Genomic DNA, 14,484 nt, shown 5'->3' with positions numbered 1-14,484 from the left:
AACTCTGTGTTCTTCTCTCCCAGATGAAACAGGAGTATCTGCTGTCCAGTTTGGGAACTCCTCTACATCAGTATTAGCTACATTAGCTGCCTTAGCCGAGGCGTCGGCCCCATTGTCCAATTCTTCAGAAACTCCAGGTTAGAGATCAAGTCAGATCTGTATGCTGAGCGAATCTTTCATAGTTCACTTTCTCAAGGTTTGCCTCTGTGTTAGTACTGTGTGAATCCTGTTTAGAACCTCCCCCTACCCGAAACCTCTTCATAGTTCATTAGAATGTTTTGTTTTGTTTTCTTCTATAGTCTTTACTTATAACTTGTGTTTACCTCTGTAGTTTGTTTAGAATTGATTGGCTGCATTTCTTTCTTATTTCTTATTAATGAAAGTTGCTATTTCTGATTTTTATTTTTGTATCAGCTACCAGTGTGACTCAATATCCTGATCCCATCTTTATTAAAAATAAATAAATAAGGAAAGGTACAGGTCCAAGTGCTTGCAGAGGCTAAGAAGGTAACCTAGAGGACTAAGATGGGATAAACTTGTTTTCAGCTAATGTGAAGTAGGACGAGAGCATCCACTGCTTGGCTCTCCCTAAGTGTAGTGTCCCATCTTGCCAGATGCTGTGTTTACATGGAAAACTGGGGGGGAAAAACCTAGATTTTTTTTTTTTTATTTTTTTTTTAAAGAATATCAAGCCAGGTATTGTCTGTACTACTGTAATCCCTGCATGTCAGGCTGAGGCAGGGGAATCACAAATTCTGTTTCAGCCTGGGCTACACAGTAAAATATAATCTCAAAGAAACGAAGATAAAAACCAAGAGAATAATTGCATAAAAAAATAGTAAATGTTAGTAACAAAATTAAAAGCAAACTTGTAAGGTTTACATAAAACATGTGCTTGCCCTTTTGGCTTTTTTTTTTAAAACTATTTTGTGATTTGTTTATTTTAAATAGAGTAGATCAATATGAATTTGCATTCTTATAAATTTGATTTTGGCAGTCTTAGATAAGAATATGAGAAAAATCTTAATGACTGAAACAATGTATAAAAACCCTGTTAAAAGGGTTAGCTGTGTCCTGTGTGCTGCATGGTGGTACTGACTTGAGTCGGAGCACTGGGGAGGCAGAAGCAGGCGGGTCTCTGAGTTCCAGGCCCATGCAGAGCTGCACAGTGAGACCTTGTCTAAAGGATGGGCTGAGACATTGGTTTAGCTGTGTTCAGTGATGACATACAATATTGACTTAGTTAGTTCCAACATGTTTTGCTTTTATACTCACCTCAGATTGTCTTTTACTATAGTTATTGTGTAAATAAATTATTTTTCTTTAGTTGGAAATTTTAGGAAAGTCTTATGGTAGTAAGGTACCATGGTGCCTGCCAGTAATCTTACTCAAGAGCGAAGACAGAATGGCTAGTTCAAAGCCAGCCTGGATGATTCAGTGTCTTTATAAACAAAACAAAACAAAACAAACCATACACATTACCCCCTCCCCAAAACCTTAAGAAATGTTATTCTAACTGTAATTTAAGTGATCATATTTGCTTGTAAGAGTAAAGAATATTAAATATTAAAAAAGAGTAAAGAATAACCTTTAATTAATTTTTTCCAATTTTTAATTAATAATAATAGTTCACTGACTACATATTCTGTGGGAGAGATGCTGTGATAAATGTTTTTACTTAGGGTGTCATTGAGTCATAGCCAAAAAGCTTTAAGGTAGACATAAATGAATTTCTTTTCACTTGGAAAAGAGAAAAATCTTACCCTTTTCCCCTTTTCTTTGGCTAATTAGTACTGATAAACATGTATGTGTTATCCTTCTTCTTAGTAGGTCGAGATTTTTTTTTTTAAGATTTATTTATTATATAGTGTTTTCTGTCTGCATGTATCACTGCTCACCAGAAGAGGGCACCAGATGTCATTCACATGTGAGCCACATGTGGTTGCTGGGAATTGAACTCAGGACCTCTGGAAGAGCAGCCAGTGCTCTTAACCTCTGAGCCATCTCTCCAGCCCTTGTCTTAAGATTTTTGTGAATTACTTCTGGCCGTTAGCACCTACAAGCACCACCATTTTGACACGCTGCTTTTTTAGCTTGTGCTTAGATTTGCAGAAGCCATCAAAGACAACTGGTTTCAGGGCTATGGTAGCAGCTTTGTGGGAGAACATGTGTTCACTGTGCGTGAGGCGCTGGGTTTGATTTTTCATCACTAATGAAAAGGGGAGGAACCGGGCAGCAGTGGCCCACACCTGTAATCCCAGCACTTGGAGGCAGAGCCAGGCGGAGCTCTGTGAGTTCGAGGTCAGCCTGGGCTACAGAGCAAGATCCAGGACAGGCACCAAAACTACCTAGAGAAGAAACCCTGTCTCAAAAAACAAACAAACAAAACAAAAAAAAAAAAAAAAAAAAAGAAAGAAAGAAAAAAGTAAAAAAAGAAAGGGAGAAAAAACTTTATTTGACTGGTGTTTTAAATTTGGGTACTTCATTTTAATGCTATATCATGATGAAGATTTGGGAGAGTTGGGGGTAGGGAGATATTAAGAGTTTGGATGCAGCAAAAGTTCAGGTGGATATGTCACTGAGATGCATACCAATTAAAGAAATACAGTCTCATGATTCAGTTGGCACATGCTCAGTTTTTTGAGGTGGAGGGTTTACTGTAAAAACAGCTACCACCTTAGATAAGAGTGCTTGCTGGGCAAACATGAGGGGACCTGAGTTTGAAGCCTCAGCACCCAGATGAAAAGCCAGGTATGACTACATGCACCTGTAATCCCAGCATTGGTAGGGCAGAGATAGGTAGATCCTAAGAGTTTGCTTGCCAGCCAACCTAGTCAAAATGGTGAACTTCTGTTCTGTGAGACACCCTGTTTTACGCCAATAAAGTGGATAGCTGTAGAGGAAGATATCTGACAACCTGCCTGGACTCTTCTTGGCTTGCAGATCCATGGGCATACTTGCACATATACATGTACCACACATACCACCCCCGATAGCTTTCCATAAAGCCTTTATTTGTAGCCCTGCCTGTAGGCCTACAACTTTTTTTTTTTTTTTCCTTAGTTGCATTCTGCTCTGTGGCCCAATTATATAATACCTTGATTAAATAGAAATCTATGATTTTCCTTTTTGTACTTAAAAATTTGTAATTGCTAGCTGTATTTGAAAGATATAAAGTATCTAGTGGCAATTGACAATCCTCTTTCTCAAAGTGAAGTTTGTACTAGGAAACTTCTGTACATTATGTTTTGGTTTATTCCAAAATAGGGTAATGAAACTTATTTAGTCTTAGGGGATAAGTTACTGAGTCATGTGAGTCTTTGTGGTTTTACTTTTCTTTGTTCTTAATTTCAGGTTAGATTAGATTATAGGATTCTACCTTCAAAATGCTACATTTTTCTGTATATAGTTTCTGTTTCATGTAAATATTTCTACATAAAAGTGTTCAGTCTTGGTAGTTTTCAAGAAACATTTTCTTACCAACCTTAATTCAGCTTATGGCATGGTAATTTAACCTCAAAGGCATGGGCATTGTTTGGCTCTGCTCATTACAGCCCGACTTTTATATTAGATCAATGAATATTTATGAGATTACAGATACTTTTTATTAGGCCAATTTGTACACATGCACACACTTTATAATCTTCTAAAGTATTAAGGTTGTTTTTTCTCTTACATGTTCCAATGTTTGACTGTTAGATTGTTCTCTAGGTTTGGGATGTGTACTTTGTCTTCTCTAATTGCTTTCCTTTTAATTTTTTCTTAACTTTACCATCACACAACTTAAAAGAGCTTTTTAGATGAAAGATAGGAACTATCATTTTAATGGCAGTCATTGCTAACAGTGCAAAGATGAAAGTTCTTGAGTGGAGCCTTGGCTGTGTGTGATCTCAGAAGTTCCTTACATATGCTGAAGCTTTTAAATAGTAGTAGTTAGTAGTCAACCAGTGAGCCTTTCTTTTTTCATATGGATATTTAAAAAAAAAATCAAAAGCAATAATGCATTGAAAACTTTAATAAGTATTCTATTGAATATACTGCTATTGTGTGCTCTCTATTTTGTTTTGTGACTATTTTCCTGAAATTGCGTGGTAACAAAGCATAATTATTGCCTAGGGCAAACAAAACAAAGAGAATACTCAAAACAAAAGTTCATTCGCAGTTTTGGGTATTCTGGGTTTGTTTTGTGACCCTTGGACCAAATAACACTGTCAAAGTCTTGAAGGCAGGCCTTTTGTCAGGTCTGCCTTGAAAACTAGATACTTCTCACTTCATGCTAGTAATCTTTGATGTGATACTGTGGGAACATTTCAATATCCAATACCAAAACATTTCATCAGTGCATTTGGTACCTACTAGAGATGCTTGCTTGAATCAGCTGTTGTCAGACCAATTTCTTAGTCCTTCTTTGTCTGTGTGCTCGTTGTCATTCTTCTGTCAAAAACTTTCCCTTTTTACTCCCTTTTAAATGTGTTATTTCAGAGAAGTTCAGTCCAGTAAAATCATTATTCAGTTCCTAAGAGAAAGGCAGATAGTACATGTGTTTTTCATTGCTTACAACTGTTTTTATTCATGTTTTACACGTAGTCATTTTAGTGACTTTGTTGTATTTCATTGTATGATGACCACAGTTTATTTACTGCCAACAAATACTTGATTATTTCTAGTTTTACTTTATAGTTACCACTGTGAAGCTGCTAGGAATGCCAATAAGCATGTCTTTACACACAAATTTTTTTTGGATTGATGTAGGAATGCCTGTGGGGAAGGATTTTTGGCAGTACTAATTTGAGGTAGTTTTGTTTTGTTTTTTTAACCTAGGCAAGGCCAAAGGTAAAGTTTTTAACTGTCAGAACTCTCTGTGCACCTCTTATAAATTATTGAGAGCATATTTTGGGGCTTAGTTATGCAAAAGTTAAATTATACATTGCCATATAATGCCAGCTCTGTTTTCTGCAAGTGACCTTGTTCACTTGGTCCAACAGGGACTCCTGTTTGTTCTGTGTATCTCTTGATACATATGATAAATGTGTCTAGAGTAGAATCATAAAGTTCTCATTGGAATTGAGTCATTTTATTAAGTAGCTATAACCTCTGTTATTACGGTCAGTGATCTTATATTGTACTCCATGTAAAGAAGGTACAGGGGAGTGAAGAAGATGATTATTAAAATGCAGCCATAAAAGGTGGTTGGAACTCAATTATAAATTGTGAGACTTGTAGTCACCTACTTATATAGATGTCTATATCACCATTGGCAATGACATTTAAAAACTATGTAAACTTGTCTGAAAAATACAGACAAAGAAAAAATGAAATTCTATTCATATTCAATGACTTTTACTTTCTTTTCCCCCTCTAGTAGTGGCCACAGAGGAAGTGGTTACCGCAGAATCTGTGGATGGTGCAATTCAGCAAGTAGTTAGCTCAGGGGGTCAGCAAGTCATCACGATAGTTACAGATGGAATCCAGCTGGGAAACTTGCACTCCATTCCAACCAGTGGGATGGGTCAGCCCATCATTGTGACCATGCCTGATGGACAGCAAGGTTAGTACTATATGTTTGTGTGAAGTCTGCTTGTATTCAGTATTCAGGACACTGGTTTAAAAAGCACTTATTTATGCACTGAATTTTACTCATAGAGCCTTTTACAATGGATATAATTCCCTGATTTTATTTACTTAGGCTAGTATCAAAATTGCCTTACTTTGAGCACTTAGTAGGTGGAATTAACCTCAAAATATTCTGTTTGGAAAATAAACTTAATATATTGCCACAAACAATACACAAATAATTCAGAATTAGCATTGGACAATATTTTAGATCATTTTATGCAATTTAAATGTCATGAGCACTTTTAAAAAATGCCATGTAAGAAAAAACTACTAAAAGTACAAATTGAGGGTGCAGCCCAGATCACTGGTGGCTGAGAAGTATGGGCAGCTGGGAAGCAGAGCTCTGGAAGTGTGGAGACAAACGCAAGAGGATGTTCCTGTTGGCATGATGGCAGGGTCTTGTCTTTAAGACAGAAGTCTGTATTACACACATGTCCAAGCCTCAGAATGTTGAGTAGAACTGTAGAGAATTGTGCTCAGTATGAACATGTGAGCTATATTCTTTTTCCAGTGGATCTTTTTTTTTCTTTCCATTGGTTTTTTTGAGACAGGGTTTCTCTGTGTAGCTTTGCACCTCGCCTTGTAGACCAGGCTGGCCTCGAACTCACAGAGATCTGCCTGCCTCTGCCTCCTGAGTGCTGGGATTAAAGGCATGCGCCACCACTGCCCACCAGTGGTTCTTAAGATTAACCATACTTCTAGAAACAGCCTAAAAGGTGGAACTGTCGTTTTAAAGAGTGTTTGGGTGCACAAATATGCGTCTTAGCCAGAGATGCTAATGTAGAAACAACCAAGATATGGTTGGTCACTGGTAGGTAATCAGGAAACTTGTCTTTGATTTAAGTGAATTTTAAAACAAAAACAAAAAACCTGGAAGGAAATGCTGATTGTATTCCTAGTTGAGTTTGGAAGAGAAAGCACATTAAAAATGAGCCTGAGGACATGAGATAAGTAGGCATTTGCAAGCTTGGAAAACACCAGTCTGCTGATAACAAGGGTGATTGTGGGGCACTGTTGTCTTGGTACAGCAGCACACTATACAGCTGTGTAAGCCATGACCCAGTGTCTCCTACTCATCAGCACTGAACCCCAGGAACAATGCTTCAAAGCCAGAGGCATTTCTTTGAGGGCACCAAAGCAATATGTACATGCTTCATGAAAAAGTTAGTATGAACATGAAGAGCGTGGTACAAGTTGTCTCATTATACCCATGAAGTGAATGCATGCCATCAGAGTAGGCTATAGGAGGGCAGACAAGACTCACAGCATCCTGTTCCTGTGTGTGTGCATGCTGATCCTGTGTGTGGCTCTAGGACAAACTTCCCAGAGATTTCTTCTACCTTCTTCTAATCCTAGGACAGGTGAGAATCTACCATTGCATGTGAATCCCAGGGATGTGCCCAGAAGACATACCTGTATTGGTATCTTATGAGTTTCATTGGGGCTTTGGTAGTGTGTTCTCTCAAGCAGTAATGGACTAATGGGGTGAATATTTGAAGGTTTGAATTTGATGCTGTGATCCAGCATAATAAAGTCATGAGGAAGGCTGAAATCAGGAGTGTGACAACATAACACCCCCCTCCCCAATCTCGAGGCAGTGTGTCAGTACTAGCTGTTATAGGGGGAGGAAGGGACATGTGGGCACCAGCTGTTTGATATGGTAGATGAACAGACATGACTTTGAGGTGTTCAGGAACTGGGACAATATAGTTTTTAAGTGTGGCAAACTTAATCATTTGCTACTTCAGCTCTATGGAAAGTTCTCCACCAAATTAATTGACTTGACAATGATAGGAAAAAAAATCAAATTATATTTCCTGTTAATAGCAAGAAGACTTCAAAGCTATGGAACCACTTTTCTGTTTGCCTGCAAACTCTTGTAGCATGGTGTGGTTGCACTGTGGTCAGACTGTCTATATGAGCAAGAGGATCACATACCTGGATACCAGCTACTTCCTGAGATACCTTTAGTTCCTCAGCTAGACACTGAAGACCAACATCTCAGAGACCAGGCTACATTTTGGAGTATAGTGCCATCAGGAGCTTTCTCCCTCAGGGACTCCCACTGAAGAGTTTTATAGCTTTTACCTCATTGCAAAAAAAACCAAAACAACCCGCTCCCTCATGGCTGAACTGATTGCCCTTGCCTTTCAGTTCATACTCTTTGTAGACAGTGTTGGTTTTAACTTGCTTGAGTTCTTGATTTCTACTTCTGGCATAGCTATTCCAGGCAGCGTGGAACCAATAATTATGAAGGAATCTGACTGTGGTGTGGTTTGTTTTATGTATTCCTGACCCTTCAAGCTCACTGGGTCACCTTTATATCCATAGTCTAACCTCACTGCTTGTACTATCAGAGTTAAGTACTTTTAGATGTTTCCTAGCTTGACTCTGACAGAGACACAGCATTCAAAGGCAGTTACCTGTTGGGAAGCCTAGGTGACCTTCATTAGTGTCCCAGTTGGCATCATGGTCACTGGCCATCCGAACAGAGAGATGCAGAATGAGGACAGTGCTTGAACATGGTGTAAATGCTTCAGTTATAGGAAGCACCTGACTGTGAACAAGGCCATGCCAATCAGCTAGTGCAGAACTTCCTGAATACTGTATGGATGCTCTACCAGCAGGTCCACTAGGCATCAAAAGAATGTCGAAATGAGAAGTGAGTGGTTAGCGGATGTTCATTGAAAGAACTGTGACTAGTAAGCAACCATGCCGTCTGTTCCACACTCCGAGACCCTTTGATCTAGTGTGCTGGGAGGTGAGCACTCTGTGTCTGCATTGAGCTAGGTTATATGAGCATGCTCTATACATCCTCATCCAGAAAGTTGGGATTCTCTTTGGAGAGGGATGGTAGATATCAGTACTATGCTGAAGTTACTCAAGGAAGCTGCGGCAGTCTGTTCACCACCTTCCATGAGCCCAGGCAGGCTTTGCCACACACACTGCTGGACCCTTGCTACAGAGGACCCTTGGGACAGAGGTTTCCTATTTACCGATGGGGAGTCAGAGCAGTACCTGCAAAACTTCCTCTAGAAGTTAGAAATATACAATTTATACTGTTTCAAGTAGAGGATTGTAGTTGTAAGTTTTCTCTGATCCCACAGCCGCTTTTTTTAGAGCTGAGGATTGAACCCAGGGCCTTGCACTTGCTAGGCAAGCGCTCTACCACTGAGCTAAATCCCCAACCCCGCAGCTGCTTTTAAAATAATCACTCAGAGACTTACATTATTTTCAAGTTATGTGGCCTAATGGCTCAGGCTTTTCACTAGCTAGCTCTTACATCTTAAATTAATCCATTTCTATAAATCTATACTTTGCCATGTGCTTGTGGCTTACCAGTGTCTTTACATCTTGCCTCTTCTGGCGGTGGCTAGAAGCCTCTCCTCTGCTGTCTTTCTCCTTCCTCTCTCTCTAGTTAGAATGTCCCACCTAACCTTATTCTGCCTCACCATTGGCCAAACAGCTTTATTTATCAACCAATCAGAGCAACACATATTCACAGCATACACAACGACATCACCCACCAAGGGATAGGAATTTTTTTCTACTAGATTAAAGAGAAGATAGAAGAGTTCTGTTCTGTAGGCTTTTTATTGAATTGTATAAGAACCACAACAGGAATCCTGCTAACATTGCTTTAAGTGAAACAAAATTGCCTTTGTAGCTGTTGAACAAAAATCTATAAATAAGAAAAGGTGGAGAGACTGGACTGCATAAAGTGAGGTTTTAATTGTAGGTTCCAAAGTGTGTCAATGAGTAGAGAGAGTATTCTTAAGTTTGAAAGCAAAACTGAACTTAGGTATCTATGGAGTGTTAATTATGTGGTTAATTGGTCATGAGAAAGTTCCCATTTCAGGTTTTTGGTTTTTTTTTTTTTTTTTTTTTTTCCCAGAGCTGAGGACCAAACCCAGGGCCTTGCGCTTGCTAGACAAGTGCTCTACCACTGAGCTAAATCCCCAACCCCACCATTTCAGGTTTTACATGGTCAGTTAAATCAGCACTATCTCAGCTCAATACTGTAAGCACTTTAAAATGCATGTCTATGCATTACCTAGTGGCATGTTTGCAGCAGTCCACTGATGAGTCTCTCAGGAGTGGTCTGTGGAAGCTCTGTGCTGACCCTGCCTCCCTCCATCAGATTAGCTGAGATACGAAAGGAGATGGATCAGGGCTCTGTCAGTTGTTTGTGTGTATTTTTCTTGTTGAGGCAGGGTCTCATATAGCTGAGTCTGCCCTCAAACTTAGTGTGTAGCTGAGGCTGGCTTTGAACTCCTGATCTTCCTGCATCCATGTATTGGAGTTCAGTTTTATGCTAGGACTCCCACACCCAGCTGCAGCCTCCCCCATGATAGAGAAGATTGAGCCAACATGGCTATTTTAGATCCCCAAAGACATCATCATGAAAAAGCAGTCGCCAGATTTCTTTTGCTTTAATTTGTAAAAAATGGTATTTCATTTTCTCACTTAAAATCAGTTAAATATTATGGATAGGTTAGAACTTTCATTTATCGATAGCCTTGTAGAAAAGTTGTTGCTTTGGTAAAGTATGCTCAGTTTAAAATTCCAAGGACTATATTTTAGTGTGTTTTTAAATTTACAGTAAGCTTGATTTCTGAAATTAACTTTTTTTTTTTTAAAGCAAAAAACCTAAATATTGGCTTGGGGCTTATAGTAGGAATATGTTGGTGGCAACATTTATGAGCTTCGCTGTGACATTTCCTTCCCCTATTTTTTTTTTTTTTCTCTCCATTTTTCCTTTTGGAAACCACAGAGATTTACAAGGTAGGGAAGCGACAGCTACATTTTTAGTGAAACCAAAAGGCTGAAAACAAAAGTTCCACATTTAAAATGCTGTCGGGCTAGGTATGGTGGCACAGGCCTTTAATAATCCCAGCACTCAGGCAGAGATAGGCAGATCTCTGTGAGCTCAAGGCTAGCCTGGTCTACATAGCAAGTTGCAAGCCAGCCGGTATTACACAGTGAAATCCTGTGTTGTCAACCCAAAAGGGCTTGGAGGGCTGAACCTGGTGGCATGCATCTGTGACCCTAGTGTTGAGATAAGGGTGGGGAAACAGCGACAGGCAGATGGGTCCCTGAAGCTCAAGACTTTAGATATGTCACTAAACTCTACAAGGTCTGGCCTTGACACATTCAAAGATGTGCTTTCACACAGGAGACTTCAGTCACAGAAATGGAGCAACTTGTGTGACGTCATTTTACTTTGATCACATTTTAAGACCTACTTCCAAATGTAATACTGTTCTAAGTTACTGAAGGTTAGGATTTTTTGTTTGTTTTGTTTTGTTTGGTTTTTCGAGTCAGGGTTTCTCTGTGTAGCTTTGCACCTTTCCTGGAACTCGCTCTGTAGTCCAGGCTGTCCTCAAACTCACAGAGATCCGCCTGCCTCTGCCTCCCGAGTGCTGGGATTAAAGGCATGCGCCACCAGCGCCCACCTGAAGGTTAGGGTTTTTATGTACAAATTGGAGAGTAGGGGGACACAGTTTAGTCCATGACAAAGATCATTTTTCTGTAACTAGTCAAATGGATTCTAAAGTCCGTGTTGGTAGAGTAGAAAAGGAGGAAAGCTCTGAAAAAGAAACATAGTGAACTTTAAAAACCTCTATAATTTAAAATGTGTAACATGTACTGTGTTATGTCTAATGAAATAGAATTTCCCTATTCTTTTTTTTGGTTTTTCAAGACAGGGTTTCCCTGTGTAGATTTGCACCTTTTCCTGGAGCTCACTTGGTAGCCCAGGCTAGCCTCAAACTCACAGAGATCCGTCTGGCTCTGCCTCCCGAATGCTGGTATTAAAGGCGTGTGCCACCATCGCCCAGTGAATTTCTCTATTCTTGAGTTGTTATAAACATAATGTAATGTGAATAAAATGAAATAGCACTTTCTTGACATATCTAATGTTTTAAATACTTGTATTTATGTGCACTACATATATGCAATGCTCATGGAGGCCAGAAGGTGGCGTTGGATCCCTTGGAACTGGAGTTACAGACAGTTGTGAGCTGCCATGTGGGTGTTAGGAACTGAACCCTAGTCCCCTGGAAGAGCAGCCAATGCTCTTAACCGTTGAGCTCTCTCTCCAGCCCCATTTCTAATGTTATAAATGACTGTACATTCTACTAAATTAATATTAGTTTCACTACTTTTAAATTTGTTACCTTTCTTGCTGACAATTTTTAATGTTTTGACAAAATTTTAAAAAGCATTTACCTTTACTTGTTGGGAGGAGAATGTGTGCACCATAGCACATGTGTGGAAGTCAGCACAGCTTGAGGGAGTTCATTCTTTTCTTCCACCATGTGTATCCCAGCCATTGAAACCAGGTCATCAGGCTTGGTGTCAAGTGCCCCTTACCTATGGAGACATAATGCTAGACATGCTTTGAAAATAAACAAACAAATAAATAAATAAATAAATAAAATAATACTTATTTATTTATTTTTGAGGCAGGGTCTCACTATGTAGACCAGGCTGGCTTTGAACTCACAGAGATCCACCAGCCCCTCTCCTGGGTGCCTCATCATGCCCCACTTTGACAAAAAGTTTTGGTAGTCTTAGAAAGCAATGGAAAATTTCCTCCATGACCTAAAAACTAATTAATTGTTTTTCTTCCTGGCTATCAAATATGTTAGCCAGGGTATGTACTCTCTGTATGCTCATGTTTATATGGAAACATCAAAAATATAAATAATGCCCACTAATCCAATAGGGACATCTTCATATGAGAGCAGTGTTTGGAAATGGCTGAGGCTGCTTGCCGTAGACAGGTGGCTGGCACCAACAGTACCGAAACTTTGTCTCTTAGTTGTCTGGGGGTGACGTAACGTGTACATCTTTTTCATTTTAGTGTTGACAGTACCAGCAACAGACATTGCTGAAGAAACTGTCATCAGTGAGGAGCCACCAGCTAAGAGACAGTGTATGGAAATAATTGAGAACCGGGTGGAATCTGCAGAAATTGAAGTAAGGAGCCTTTTACCCGGTGTGCTTTGCTGCAGTCATCCAAAATAAATTCTGTTTCTTTTTATTATCACTACTATCATCATTATTATTATTTGTCATTTATATTTATTCCTGGCCATGTTTTGATAAAGAATGAAAGTGAATAGTGTCATCATTTTGTTTTAACTTTTTGGCCTTATACATATGGCAAGCCCTCAATAAATAAATATTGAATGAATGAATGAATGAGCGAAAAATTTGTTTGTAACAAAGTTTGTTATGCTGGTACCATTTGGACTGTCTTTGGTTCTTGGACTCCATGCCTTTTTGTTGTTTTTGTTGTTGTTGTTAAACATGCCATTCTCACAAAGTCACTGAAGGGAAATACTCCTTTATACTGAGAAGTCTTTTCTTTCAAAAGTGCTTCTCCCTGATTGGCCTGGAAATCCTCTTACGGAGAGTTGATGTTTGCTAAACAGATTGTTTGTAAGTGCAAAAGATAACTGCTTATTTTACTAGTATGTCCTTTGAGGAAATTGAATTAATTTATACTTTTGATAACATCTAACCTTTTTCCTCCCCCAGACTCATTTGTTAGTGTAACAAATCATGATCTCTTAGTTTTTCTTACATGACTATAAATAAAGTTCCATCTGCAGAATCTATAGTGTCTCATATAAAACATGATTCTTTAAATATCTTTGAAGAGCAAATGCAATAGAAACAGCTTTGAACTGGAAACTGCTCAAGCTCTTGACCGCTCAACTTTGAGTCTGGATGTTGTTGTGTTCTCCTGAATTGGAATTTAGATGAGCATTACTTCATCTAAGGGTTTTCATGAGAATGGGTCAGGTCAGCACCCTCTTTACTGTCACTAAGGCATCTGATGGGTGTAAAGTTGATGACTGTTTAGTTGTTCTTGACAGAGGCTCTGGTTATTATAGAAAAGGGGTTTGTTTTGTTTGATAAATGAATGGCAACGCAATTCTTACTAAAGACCGAGTATATTCTCATACGTATTTAAACAGCAGACAGGTACATTGTGGGCATAATCACAAGCATTGAACTAAACAGAGTCTAGTTATGAATAAATCCTGTCCTAAAATCCACACAAAACAGTCTATGGCTAATGGTTTAACTAGGATGTTTAGTAAAATTTTAAGTTTTAACTATTGAGTGTGATGTTTTATTTCTCTAAATTGACACCTCTAGGACAGTTCTGATTTGCAAACTAAAAACTCCCTTGACTAAGCAGTGTCTTATTGCTGTCCTCACTTAATACCCTTTCGTGTGTATGTGGGACATGTGTGTATGTGTTGGTGCATGCATGTGGAGGCTAGAGGTTGATGTTGGGCATCTCAGTCTTTCTCTACCTTGTTTTTATTTTTTCTTTTAAAACATTAATTAATGTTATTTTATGTGCAGGAGTGTTTTGCTTGTATGTATGTATGTGTGCCATGTGTGTTCCTAGTGTCTTTAGGACCAGGGTCATTGGACACCCTAAACTGGAGTGAACCACTTGAGCCGTCTCCAGCCTCCACCTTGTTGTTGGGAGACAGGCTCGCTCGCTCACTGAGCCTGGGGCTCACCAGTTCAGCTGGACTGGGCTGGGTTGAGGGCAGCAGCAAGCCTCCTGTGTCCTCCTGTCTCTGCCTCCTCAGCACTTGTGATTACAAGTGTGAACCATGCCCGGCTTTTCACATGGGTCCTGGAGATCCAAACTCGGGTTCTCATGGCTCCACAGCGAGCACATTACTGGTTGAGCATCTCCTCACCCCAAGGTTCTCTTTATTGTCCTTTTTTGATTGTTAGATGGTGTTTGTTTTTAACCTTTTAGAGCTTTATTAGAAGGAGAGAAAGAGAGACAGAGCCAGAGAGCCAGAGAGATGCAGAGAGTTAGAGGGT

General features: G+C 39.3%; 1 protein-coding gene across 8 annotated transcripts in view; it reads left to right on the top strand.

Annotated features, from left to right (window-relative positions):
• Gabpb1 (GA binding protein transcription factor subunit beta 1) overlaps positions 1 to 14,484 on the top strand; it is a 55,117-nt gene that overhangs the window by 32,108 nt on the left and 8,525 nt on the right. For 6 of the 8 annotated variants that reach the window (XM_036184432.1, XM_036184427.1, XM_036184431.1 and 3 more), the window contains 3 exons: positions 24 to 137; positions 5,363 to 5,548; positions 12,485 to 12,600. In XM_036184432.1, the coding sequence (XP_036040325.1) occupies positions 24 to 137; positions 5,363 to 5,548; positions 12,485 to 12,600 (416 nt within the window). The remainder of the gene's footprint in view (positions 1 to 23; positions 138 to 5,362; positions 5,549 to 12,484; positions 12,601 to 14,484) is intronic. The other 2 variants (XM_036184430.1, XM_036184425.1) reach the window with 1 other exon arrangement.

This window comes from Onychomys torridus, chromosome 4 (genome assembly GCF_903995425.1).
Source record: "Onychomys torridus chromosome 4, mOncTor1.1, whole genome shotgun sequence".
Taxonomy (NCBI): domain Eukaryota; kingdom Metazoa; phylum Chordata; class Mammalia; order Rodentia; family Cricetidae; genus Onychomys; species Onychomys torridus.
The sequence above is the reverse complement of the archived record's forward strand: the minus strand, read 5'-3'. Positions and strand labels throughout refer to the sequence as shown.